Source organism: Coregonus lavaretus (assembly GCF_964263955.1).
Source record: "Coregonus lavaretus genome assembly, contig: HAP1_SCAFFOLD_2709, whole genome shotgun sequence".
Taxonomy (NCBI): domain Eukaryota; kingdom Metazoa; phylum Chordata; class Actinopteri; order Salmoniformes; family Salmonidae; genus Coregonus; species Coregonus lavaretus.
In genome coordinates this window covers 23,925-36,978 of record NW_028156129.1, presented here as the reverse complement: position 1 = coordinate 36,978, position 13,054 = coordinate 23,925, and the positions used below count along the sequence as shown (strand labels likewise).

Genomic DNA, 13,054 nt, shown 5'->3' with positions numbered 1-13,054 from the left:
AAAAGCATCTAACGACGCACTTGGCTGTTCTACAAGTGGTCTGAGGCAGGTGTTAGAATATGAGCGTTTTCAAGTGCAACGTTAATAACGATGGTTTTGGGAAACAGCTCAGAGATTTAACAATGCTCATACGAAGGTTCTAACGATTAACTTGGCCTTAAGATGCTTTTGGAAAACCGGACCCTGGATAAAAAAAATCTGCTAAATGACTAAAATATCAAATGTAAATGTTTTACATACAGATCTCATATTACTGTATTGAATTATTATTTTACAATATTTAAATATTGATGTCACAAGTGTATCATTTGTACAGTTCTTTATTAAAAATGTAGTTATTTGTTACATTTAACTGTGTAAAATCTAGCATTACTACTTCTCTGAGAGTTAATTAGATATATAGCATTTTGCAAAAAAAACATTTGTCTCTCTGAAATGAAGCCATTAAGTGATTGATTTTAATCAAACACATGCCTGTCATTGATCAACACCATGCCATGATTAGCTAGTGAAAAAACACAACCATTTATTTGATCATTTCTTTAAACAATAGAAGCTAATTTACGAACATTTCTGAAAATGGATATATAGCGTTTTGGAATGAAACTCTTGTTTCCCCATCTGAGCTCAGAGTAGATGAGAGATGTAATGTTTGTCTCTGTTGTGTTGAAGCCCAACCAAGCAGGAGAGACCAGCCTCCCCTGTACCCAGCTGTGTGTCCATGAAGAGTGACCGGTCTATGGAACAACCTATATGGTTTAGAGAGGGAGACTTTTCTACTGAACAAAGGTAAGAAGAACTCATGGGTCATGGTCAGTGAGTTAAACAACACTGTCTCTAGTCATTTCTCCTCTCCCATTTTCCCATTTCTTTTTGTTGTTTTCATAATCCATAGGCTAATCCTTTTTTCCATTTTCATAGTCCTAAAACAATATTAAACCAACACTACATTCCCTCTGTGTGTGTGTGTGTGTGGTAAATGTAAATGTAAATGTAAATGTGTGTGTGTGTGTGTGTGTGTGTTTGTGTGTGTGTGTGTGTGTGTGTGTGTGTGTGTGTGTGTGTGTGTGTGTGTGTGTGTGTGTGTGTGTGTGTGTGTGTGTGTGTGTGTGTGTGTGTGTGTGTGTGTGTGTGTGTGTGTGTGTGTGTGTGTGTGTGTGTGTTAGTGTGAGTGTACTCCCTGGATGAGGATATGTAATCTCATGTTTTGTCTACAGAAACCAACAGAAGAGATCAGAGTCAGAGATTCTCAGTTTTCAGTCTTCCCAGAGTCATCAAACAGACCTGGACTCCATATTCAGTGTATGTGGTCCTGTTATGTACATTTGTTTTTGTTTACCTCAAGTAAAGTTGATCTGTCAATCATTCATTAATGTGTTAATGAGAAAGCATTTAGTCTCTTGCTTAACTTATTTACTTGATTTATTTCAGTTGCTTGAAGAGAATATTATGACATTTGTGAAGAAGGAGCTGAAGATGTTCAAGAGGATTCTTAGTCCAGAACTCCCAGAAGGCTTTGAGAGTCAGAAGCAGGATAAGGAAGTGGTAGATGCTGAAGATGAGAAGCAGGAGAGCAGTGCCAGAGAGGGGGCTCTGAAGATCACACTGCACGTCCTGAGGAAAATGAACCAGAAGGAGCTTGCTGACACACTGGAGAAAAGTAAGAGCTGTCTGCCTCATGTTGAATGCTGTTTTAGAACATATAAAAGCTGTAGCTAAAGTACAGCTAAAGTAGCTGTGTAACTCAATGATATTGTAGCAGCCTTAACACAACACCTAGTGACCTCATCGAGTAGCAGAAGGGATGTGTTGTGGTGATTAATTTAGACACAGAGAGAGAGAGAGAGAGAGAGAGAGAGAGAGAGAGAGAGAGAGAGAGAGAGAGAGAGAATACCAATAATAATATAATCAGTCACACCAGTCTGTAATGCATTATGAAAACATTAAGAGTTAAGAGAATAAATTATTATAATTTAAACTTTATAACACAGTTTTACAAAACTGTAGGCATTAAATCAGACGTAATATTAATATCCTCTGTGTTATTTCTTCATTCAGATGAGCTTGCTGTGATTTGCCAACGTGAACTCAAATCTAATCTAAAGAAGAAGTTTCAATGTGTATTTGAGGGGATCGCTAAACAAGGAAACCCTACACTTCTCAATAAGATCTACACAGAGCTCTACATCACAGAGGGTGGAACAGGAGAGGTCAATAATGAACATGAGCTGAGACAGATTGAGACAACAACCAGGAAACAAGCAAGACCAGAGACTGCAATCAAATGTAACGACATCTTCAAACCCTTAACTGGACAAGACAAACTTATCAGAACAGTGCTGACAAAGGGAGTCGCTGGCATTGGAAAAACAGTCTCTGTGCAGAAGTTCATTCTGGACTGGGCTGAAGGAAAAGCAAATCAGGATGTCCAATTTGTATTTTCATTCCCTTTTCGGGAGCTGAATTTGATGAACGGGGATGAACACACTTTGATTAAACTTCTCAATCACTTCTCAATGGAAACCAAAGAATCAAGAATCTCCAACTACGACAAGTACAAAGTTCTGTTCATCTTTGATGGTCTGGATGAGTGCCGACTGCCCCTAGACTTCCAGAAGAACAAGATTTGTTGTGACGTCACAGAGTCAACCTCAGTGGATGTTCTGCTGACAAATCTCATCACGGGAAATCTGCTTCCCTCTGCTCTCCTCTGGATAACTACCCGACCTGCAGCAGCCAATAAGATCCCTTCAGTGTGTGTTGACCAGGTGACAGAGGTACGAGGGTTCAATGACCCACAGAAGGAGGAGTACTTCAGGAAGAGATTCCGTGATGAGGACATGGCCAGCAGAATCATCTCACACATAAAGACATCAAGGAGCCTCCACATCATGTGCCACATTCCAGTCTTCTGTTGGATTTCTGCAACAGTCCTTGAAAACATGTTGAGTACAGACAAGAGAGAAGAGATGCCCAAGACTCTGACTGAGATGTACACACATCTTGTGGTGTTTCATATCAAACAGAAGAATGAAAAGTATCTTGGGAAAGAAGAGACAGGTCCACACTGGAATAAAGAGATCATTCTGTCACTGGGAAAACTGGCTTTTCAACAGCTTGTGAATGGCAATCTGATTTTCTATGAAGAAGACCTGAAAAAGGCTGGCATTGATGTCAATGAAGCCTCAGTTTACTCAGGATTGTGCACACAGCTCTTTACAGAGGAATGTGGGCTGTACCAGGACAAGGTGTACTGTTTCGTGCATCTGAGCATTCAGGAGTTTCTGGCTGCTGTATATGTGTTCCTCTCATTCATCAACAACAATGACAATCTAATGGCCGATCCGCAAGTTACTGAAGTTACTGTCTACATGAGTGCTGTGGATAAAGCCTTACAAAGTGAGACAGGAAACCTGGACCTGTTCCTCCGCTTCCTTCTGGGCCTCTCACTGGAGTCCAATCAGAAGCACTTACGAGGTCTACTGACAAAGACAAGAAGCAGCTCACAGAGCCATGAAGAAACAGTCAAGTACATCAAGGAGAAGATCAGGGAGAATCCCTCTCCAGAGAGGTGCATCAATCTGTTCCACTGTCTGAATGAACTGAATGACCATTCTCTAGTGGAGGAGATCCAAAGCTACCTGAGATCAGGAAGTCTCTCAGAAGCCAACCTGTCACCTGCACAGTGGTCAGCTCTGGTCTTTGTGTTGCTGACTTCAGAAAAGGAGCTGGATGTGTTTGACCTGAAGAAATACTCCAGATCAGAGGAAGGTCTTCTGAGGCTGCTGCCAGTGGTCAAAGCCTCCAGAGCTGCTCTGTGAGTACATAAAATGACATTTAAGTACTAATCATCAGGAAGAAATATTAAGTTTAGAGAAAATATATATTATAATATGTATATAATATATATTGAAAAACATATTGAATCAATGCATTGATGTTCACATTAGTATAACAATATGACCATACAATTCTAGGAGACGGAAGATGAATCTATATGTTGTTTAAGAGAATATACACTACTCTACACTACTGTTGTTCAATTAACAGTGTGTTTGTGAAATCATGATGATCTCTTTCTCAGGCTGTCAGGCTGTGGAGTCACAGAGAAAGGCTGTGCGTGTCTGGTCTCAGCTCTGAAGTCAAACCCCTCACACCTGAGAGAGCTGGACCTGAGTAACAATGACCTGAAGGATTCAGGAGTGAAGCTTCTCTCTGCTGTCCTGGGGAATCCCCACTGTAAACTGGAGACTCTGAGGTCAGTATTCCTGTATTTTTATTTTTATTTCTTAAGGATCCCCATTAGCTGCTGGAAAGGCAGCAGCTACTCTTCCTGGGGTCCTGCAACATTAAGGCAGTTATATAGAATTTTAAATATTACATGATATTATATTTCATAACACTTTACCCATTACATTTAGTGTTTTCCCTCAGGCTACTACTCCACTATCACATATGTACAATACAACATCCATGTGTACGTGTGTGTAGAGTGAGTGTCTATATGTATATTCCACAGGGTGTATTTGTATCTATTTTAAAAATCTGATTCTACTGCTTGCATCAGTTACCTGATGTGGAATAGAGTTCCATGTAGTCATGGCTCTATGTAGTACTGTGCGCCTCCCATAGTCTGTTCTGGACTTGTGGACTGTGAAGAGACCTCTGGTGGCATGTCTTGTGGGGTATGCATGGGTGCCAGTATTCCAAACAGACAGCTCGGTACATTCAGCTCGTCGACACCTCTCACAAAAACAAGCAGTGACTAAGTCAAGCTCTCTTCAACTCTGAGCCAGGAGAGACTGACATGCATGTCATCACTGTTAGCTCTCCGTGTGCTTTTAAGGGCCAGCCATGCTGCCCTGTTCTGAGCCAACTGCAATTTTCCCAAGTCCCTCTTTGTGGCACCTGACCACACTACTGAACAGTAGTCTAGATGCGGCAAAACTAGGGCCGGTAGGACCTGCCTTGTTGATAGTGTTGTTAAGAAGGCAGAGCAGCGCTTAATTATGGATATACTTCTCCCCATTTTAGCTGCTGTTGTATCAATATGTTTTGACCATGACAGTTTACAATCCAGGGTTACTCCAAGCAGTTTAGTCATCTCAACTTGCTCAATTTCCACATTATTCATTACGAGATGTAGCTGAGGTTTAGGGTTTAGTGAATGATTTGACCCAAATACAATGCTTTTAGTTTTGGAAATATTCAGGACTAACTTATTCCTTGCCACCCATTCCGAAACTAACGCTAACTCTTTGTTAAGTGTTGCAGTTATTTCAGTTGATGTAGTAGCTGACGTGTCATCTGCATACATAGACACACTGGCTTTACTCAAAGCCACTGGCATGTCGTTAGTAAAGATGGAAAAAAGCAAGGGGCCTAGACAGCTGCCCTGGGGAATTCCTGATTCTTCCTGGATTTTGTTTGAGAGGCTTCCATTAAAGAACACCCTCTGTGTTCTGTTAGACAAGTAACTATTTATCCACATTATAGCAGGGGGTGTAAAGCCATAACACATACGTTTTTCCAGCAGCAGACTATGATCGATAATGTCAAAAGCCGCACTGAAGTCTAACAAAACAGCCCCCACAATCTTTTGATCATCAATTTCTCTCAGCCAATCATCAGTCATATGTGTAAGTGCTGTGCTTGTTGAATGTCCTTCTCTATAAGAATGCTGAAAGTTTGTTGTCAATTTGTTTACAGTAAAATAGCATTGTATCTGGTCAAACAGAGTGGCACAGCAGTCTAAGGCACTGCATCTCAGTGCTTGAGGCATCACTACAGACCCCCTGGTTTGATTCCAGGCTGTATCACAACTGGCCGTGATTGGGAGTCCCATAGGGCGGCGCACATTTGCCCAGTGTTGTCCAGGTTTGGCCGTCATTGTAAATAAGAATTTGTTCTTAACTGACTTGCCTAGTTAAATAAAGGTTAAAAATAAAAATAAAATCCCAATAGTTTACTAAGGGTTGGTAACAGGCTAATTGGTCAGCTGTTTGAGCCAGTAAAGGGGGCTTTACTATTCTTAGGTAGTTGGTGAACCAGTGATAACTGTTCACCAGATCCACATGTGTTTACCAGGCACACATAGTCCACACCATATGTGTTTGGACAGTGAAGCTTACAGTTTTACATTTGGTGCTATGCTCCAGCAATTTGGATTTGAGATAGAATGTTTCATATTAGGTGACAGAACAGAATGTCGCCTTTTATTTCAAGGTAATGGTGAGAGGTTAGCATATTTTGTTGTAGCCTCTGTAACTTTCTCATTCATTATTATTCATGATTCATTCATGATCTTTCTCAATCATGGCATCATCAGGATTACTTTAGTAGTGTTTAGAAACATGTTATCTACTCACTCAGAAAGAAAACACCTCAACGCCACAGAATAGCAGTGTGGTTTTAATATGATTTTAATCTTTACAGGCTGTCAGGCTGTCTAGTCACAAAGGAAGGCTGTGCTTCTCTGGTCTCAGCTCTGAAGTCAAACCCCTCACACCTGAGAGAGCTGGATCTGAGTAACAATGACCTGAAGGATTCAGGAGTGAAGCTGCTCTCTGCTGGACTGGGGAATCCCCACTGTAAACTGGAGACTCTGAGGTCAGTATTCCTGTATCACACAGTGAACACACACACACTGGACACACCCACACTGGACACACACATACACACACACTGGACACACACACACTGGACACACACACACTGGACACACACACACACACGGATTAATTTAGTAGTGTTTAGAAACATGTTATCTACTGTTAATAATGATACATTAATTAATTTATATACAGTACCAGTCAAAAGTTTGGACACACCTACTCATTCAAGGGTTTTTCTTAATTTGTACTATTTAAATTATATTTTATATAAGAGTGTGCAAAGCTGTCATCAACGCAAAGGGTGGCTATTTGAAGAATCTTAAATATATAATATATTTTCATTTGTTTGACACTTTTATGGTTACTACATGATTCCATATGTGTTATTTCATAGTTATGATGTCTTCACTATTATTATACAATGTAAAACTTTTTTTTTTTAAATAAATAGTTAAATGAGTAGGTGTGTTCAAATGTTTTACTGGTAGTGTATATATACATATATGAATAGATATGTCAGGTTTCAGGACTGTGATGTATCTGAAAATGTTGAAATATATATTTTCACCACCAAAAGAATAGCAGTGTGATTTTAATATGATTTTACTCTTTGTCAGGCTGTCACGCTGTCTAGTCAAAGAGGAAGGCTGTGCTTCTCTGGTCTCAGCTCTGAAGTCAAACCCCTCACACCTGAGAGAGCTGGACCTGAGTAACAATGACCTGAAGGATTCAGGAATGAAGCTGCTCTCTGCTGGACTGGGGAATCCCCACTGTAAACTGGAGACTCTGAGGTCAGTATTCCTGTAGTTGGTCAACAAGTGATAACTGTTCACTAGATCCACATGTGTTTACCAGGCACACATAGTCCACACCATATGTGTTTGGACAGTGAAGCTTACAGTTTTAAATTTGGTGCTATGCTCCATCATTTTGGATTTGAGATATAATGTTTCATATTAGGTGAAAGTATTTAATGTCATATTTTATTTGAGGGTATTTTCATACATATCTGTGTTACTGTTTAGAAATGAAAGCACTTTATGTATCTAGTTCTCCCATTTGAAAAGGTCTTAATAATTTGGACATGTTCACTTACAGTGGGGAAAAAAGTATTTAGTCTGCCACCAATTGTGCAAGTTCTCCCACTTAAAAAGATGAGAGAGGCCTGTAATTTTCATCATAGGTACACGTCAATTATGACAGACAAAATGAGAAAAAAAAAATCCAGAAAATCACATTGTAGGATTTTTAATGAATTTTTTTGCAAATTATGGTGGAAAATAAGTATTTGGTCAATAACAAAAGTTTCTCAATACTTTGTTATATACCCTTTGTTGGCAATGACACAGGTCAAACGTTTTCTGTAAGTCTTCACAAGGTTTTCACACACTGTTGCTGGTATTTTGGCCCATTCCTCCATGCAGATCTCCTCTAGAGCAGTGATGTTTTGGGGCTGTCGCTGGGCAACACGGACTTTCAACTCCCTCCAAAGATTTTCTATGGGGTTGAGATCTGGAGACTGGCTAGGCCACTCCAGGACCTTGAAATGCTTCTTACGAAGCCACTCCTTCGTTGCCCGGGCGGTGTGTTTGGGATCATTGTCATGCTGAAAGACCCAGCCACGTTTCATCTTCAATGCCCTTGCTGATGGAAGGAGGTTTTTACTCAAAATCTCACGATACATGGCCCCATTCATTTTTTCCTTTACACGGATCAGTCGTCCTGGTCCCTTTGCAGAAAAACAGCCCCAAAGCATGATGTTTCCACCCCCATGCTTCACAGTAGGTATGGTGTTCTTTGGATGCAACTCAGCATTCTTTGTCCTCCAAACACGACGAGTTGAGTTTTTACCAAAAAGTTATATTTTGGTTTCATCTGACCATATGACATTCTCCCAATCCTCTTCTGGATCATCCATATGCACTCTAGCAAACTTCAGACGGGCCTGGACATGTACTGGCTTAAGCAGGGGGACACGTCTGGCACTGCAGGATTTGAGTCCCTGGCGGCGTAGTGTGTTACTGATGGTAGGCTTTGTTACTTTGGTCCCAGCTCTCTGCAGGTCATTCACTAGGTCCCCCCGTGTGGTTCTGTGATTTTTGCTCACCGTTCTTGTGATCATTTTGACCCCACGGGGTGAGATCTTGCGTGGAGCCCCAGATCGAGGGAGATTATCAGTGGTCTTGTATGTCTTCCATTTCCTAATAATTGCTCCCACAGTTGATTTCTTCAAACCAAGCTGCTTACCTATTGCAGATTCAGTCTTCCCAGCCTGGTGCAGGTCTACAATTTTGTTTCTGGTGTCCTTTGACAGCTCTTTGGTCTTGGCCATAGTGGAGTTTGGAGTGTGACTGTTTGAGGTTGTGGACAGGTGTCTTTTATACTGATAACAAGTTCAAACAGTTGCCATTAATACAGGTAACGAGTGGAGGACAGAGGAGCCTCTTAAAGAAGAAGTTACAGGTCTGTGAGAGCCAGAAATCTTGCTTGTTTGTAGGTGACCAAATACTTATTTTCCACCATAATTTTCAAATAAATTCATTAAAAATCCCACAATGTGATTTTCTGGATTTTTTTTTCTCAATTTGTCTGTCTTACATTTACATTTACATTTTAGTCATTTAGCAGACGCTCTTATCCAGAGCGACTTACAGTTAGTGAATACATTTTTTTTTTTTATACTGGCACCCGTGGGAATCGAACCCTCAACCCTGGCGTTGCAAATGCCATGCTCTATCAACTGAGCTACATCCCTGCCGGCCATTCCCTCCCCTACCCTGGACGACGCTGGGCCAATTGTGCGCCGCCCATGAGTCTCCCGGTCGCGGCCGGCTGCGACAGAGGCCTGTAAAAATTACAGGCCTCTCTCATCTTTTTAAGTGGGAGAACTTGCACAATTGGTGGCTGACTAAATACTTTTTTCCCCCACTGTATATTGTATTAAAGTAGTCATAAGTTCAGTATTTGGTCCCATATTCCTTACCTGCAGTGATTACATCAAGCTTGTGAACATACAAACTTGTTGAATGCATTTGCAGTTTGTCTTGGTTGTGTTTTGGATTATGTATTTCCTAATAGAAACTGAATGGTGAATAATGTCCTGTCATTTTAGAATCACTTCACTTGTATTGTCAGTAAGAATAGAAGATGTTTCTGAACACTTCTACATTCATGTGGATGCTACCATCATTATGAATAATCATGAATGAATCGTGAATAATGATGAATGAGAAAGTTACAGAGGAACAAGGATCATACCCCCTCTGTTATTGGTAATGGTGAGAGGTTAGCATGTTTTGTTGTAGCCTCTGTAACTTTCTCACTCATTATTATTCATGATTCATCCATGATTTTTCTTCATCATGGCATAATCAGGATTAATTTAGTAGTGTTTAGAAACATGTTATCTACTCACTTAGACATACATTTACTCCAGTCATCATCCACCATTCAGTTACTATCGGGCAAAACATAACCCAAAACACAACCAAAACAAACTGCAAATGCAACCAACGAGTTTGGGACCAAATACTGAACTTTTGACTACTTTAATACACTATAAGTGAATTGGTCAGAATACGTATGACTTCTGCAAATGGGGGGACTAGATACATAAAGTGCTTTCATTTCTAAACGGTGAAACAGATATGTATTAAAATATCCTCAAATTAAAGGTGACATTATATACTGTCACCTCATATGAAACATTTGATCTCAAATCCAAAATGCTGGAGTATAGAGCCACATTTAAAATGTTAGCTTCACTGTCAAACTAGATATGGTGTGGGCTGTATACTCAATACAATCTAAATCTGATACCTCACTGTCTGTCTTTTGACTGATAATGCTTTTTAAACTGCTCTGGTCAGTCTACTCAAATATTTGTACTATACATGTTTCTATCTACAAGCAATATTATAATCATTTGTTATTGTTAATAATGATACATCCCTTTATAAATATATATGGCAGGTTTCAGGATGCTGATGTATCTGAAAATGTTGAAAAAATATACTGCCACTATTTTCACCACCAAAGAATAGCAGTGTGGTTTTAATATGATTTGACTCTTTGCAGGCTGTCAGGCTGTCTAGTCACAGAGGAAGGCTGTTCTTCTCTGGTCTCAGCTCTGAAGTCAAACCCCTCACACCTGAGAGAGCTGGACCTGAGCTACAATCACCCAGGAGACTCAGGAGTCAGACTGCTCTCTGCTGGACTGGAGGATCCACACTGCAGAATGGAGAAACTCAAGTATGTAGAGGGTTTATGTCAATGTTCATATCAGACATGTTGAAGTTATCAGGCTAGTTAAGACAAACATTCTGACCACCACTTGGACTAAGTTATATAAACACTGTGTCTGTGTGTGTGTGTGTGTGCGTGTGTGTGCGTGTGTGTGCGTGTGTGTGTGTGTGTGTGTGTGTGTGTGAGTTAAGGTGTATCCCTCAATGACTGTCTCTTCTTCTGCTTACCTCTACAGTGTGGAATATGGTGGAGAGAACACAATGAAACCTGGACTTAGAAAATGTGAGTGTTGACTGCTGTGAAGAATATGACTAAGAATAAGTCTTAAATCAAGTGAAGTCAAAGTCAAAGACCACCATTATTACTTACTTGGTCATATTAAATATCAGCTGTAGTTCTACAGAAGCACAAATCAGGGACACCAAATTTACTAAGAGTTGCTTTGACAATGTGTGTGTGTGGCATGTTCGTGTTACATTAGAAATGTGTGTGTGTGTGTGTGTGTGTGTGTCCAGTGTGTGTGTGTCCAGCGTGTGTGTGTCCTGTGTGTGTCCTGTGTGTGTGTTCAGGATGTGTGTGTGTGTGTGTGTGTGTGTGTGTGTGGTGTTCGAGTTACGTTAGAAATGTGTGTGTGTGTGTATGTGTCCAGTGTGTGTGTTCAGGATGTGTGTGTGTGTGTGTGTGTAATTAATGGGAATAAGTGTCTTTTATATAACCATACAGTATAACATATGATCATTCAACAAGTCTCAAGTTACTTTAACTTCTCCTTTTGATACCTAGAAACATCTACATTAAATGAATTAGTGAAAAGTGAGTTAACATTCTAATGTGAATGATGATGATTTCTAATATTGTATCTGGTTTCATCCATCAGATGTCTGTGATCTCACACTGGACCTAAACACAGTAAACAGACTCCTCTCTCTGTCTGAGGAGAACAGAAAGGTGACATGTATGAGAGAGAAGCAGCCGTATCCTGATCACCCAGAGAGATTTGAGGACTGTAGACAGGTGCTGTGTAGAGAGGGTCTGACTGGGCGCTGTTACTGGGAGGTAGAGAGGAGTGGGAGAGGGGTTGATATAGGAGTGACATATAAAGGAATCAGCAGGAGAGGAGGGGGTGATGACTGTGTGATTGGATGGAATGACAAGTCCTGGAGTCTGATCTGCTCTGACAACAGTTACAGAGCCAGGCACAATAAGAAGTCCACTACCATAGACGTCCCCTCCTCCAGCTCCCACAGAGTAGGAGTGTATCTGGACTGGCCAGCCGGCACTCTGTCCTTTTACAGAGTCTCCTCTGACACACTGACCCACCTGTACACATTCCACTCCACATTCACTGAGTCCCTCTATCCAGGGTTTTGGGTTCATGATGTTGACTCCTCAGTGTCCCTGTAAATAATAACCATGGTAACACTGACACACACACACACTGGACACACACAAACACACACACTGGACACACACACACACACACACAAGTGCTTTGAGAGATTAGTCAAGGATCATATCACCTCTACCTTACCTGTCACCCTAGGCCCACTTCAATTTGCTTACCGCCCCAATAGATCCACAGACGATGCAATCGCCATCACACTGCACACTGCCCTATCCCATCAGGACAAGAGGAATACCTATGTAAGAATGCTGTTCATTGACTATAGCTCAGCATTCAACACCATAGCACCCTCCAAGCTCATCATTAAGCTCGAGGCCCTGGGTCTGAACCCTGCCCTGTGCAACTGAGTCCTGGACTTCCTGACGGGCCGCCCCAGGTGGTGAAGGTAGGAAACAACATCTCCACTTCGCTGATCCTCAACACCCCACAAGGGAGCGTGCTCAGCCCCCTCCTGTACTCCCTGTTCACCAATGGCAGCGTGGCCAAGCACACCTCCAACTCAATCATAAAGTTTGCAGACGACACAACAGTAGCAGGCTTGATTACCAACAATGACGAAACCGCCTACAGGGAGGAGGTGAGGGCTCTGGGAGTGTGGTGCCAGGAAAATAACCTCTCACTCAACATCAACAATACAAAGGAGATGATCGTGGACTTCAGGAAACCGCAGAGGGTGCATCCCCCTATCCACATCGACGGGACAGCAGTGGAGAAGGTGGAAAGTTTCAAGTTCCTCTGCGTACATATCACTGACAAACTGAAATGGTCCACTCACACAGACAGTGTGGTG

The 13,054-nt window shown here is 41.3% G+C and overlaps 1 protein-coding gene across 1 annotated transcript; it reads left to right on the top strand.

Moving 5' to 3' along the window:
• The first annotated feature begins 2,386 nt into the window (after nt 1-2,386).
• On the top strand, nt 2,387-12,333 carry LOC311126756 (NLR family CARD domain-containing protein 3-like). Its single transcript, XM_084200741.1, has 7 exons — nt 2,387-3,817; nt 4,085-4,258; nt 6,436-6,609; nt 7,232-7,405; nt 10,692-10,865; nt 11,095-11,141; nt 11,737-12,333. The coding sequence occupies exons 1-7, from the start codon at nt 2,469-2,471 to the stop codon at nt 12,261-12,263; spliced, it is 2,619 nt and encodes an 872-aa protein (XP_084056867.1). The 5' UTR covers nt 2,387-2,468; the 3' UTR covers nt 12,264-12,333.
• Nucleotides 12,334-13,054: the final 721 nt, after the last annotated feature.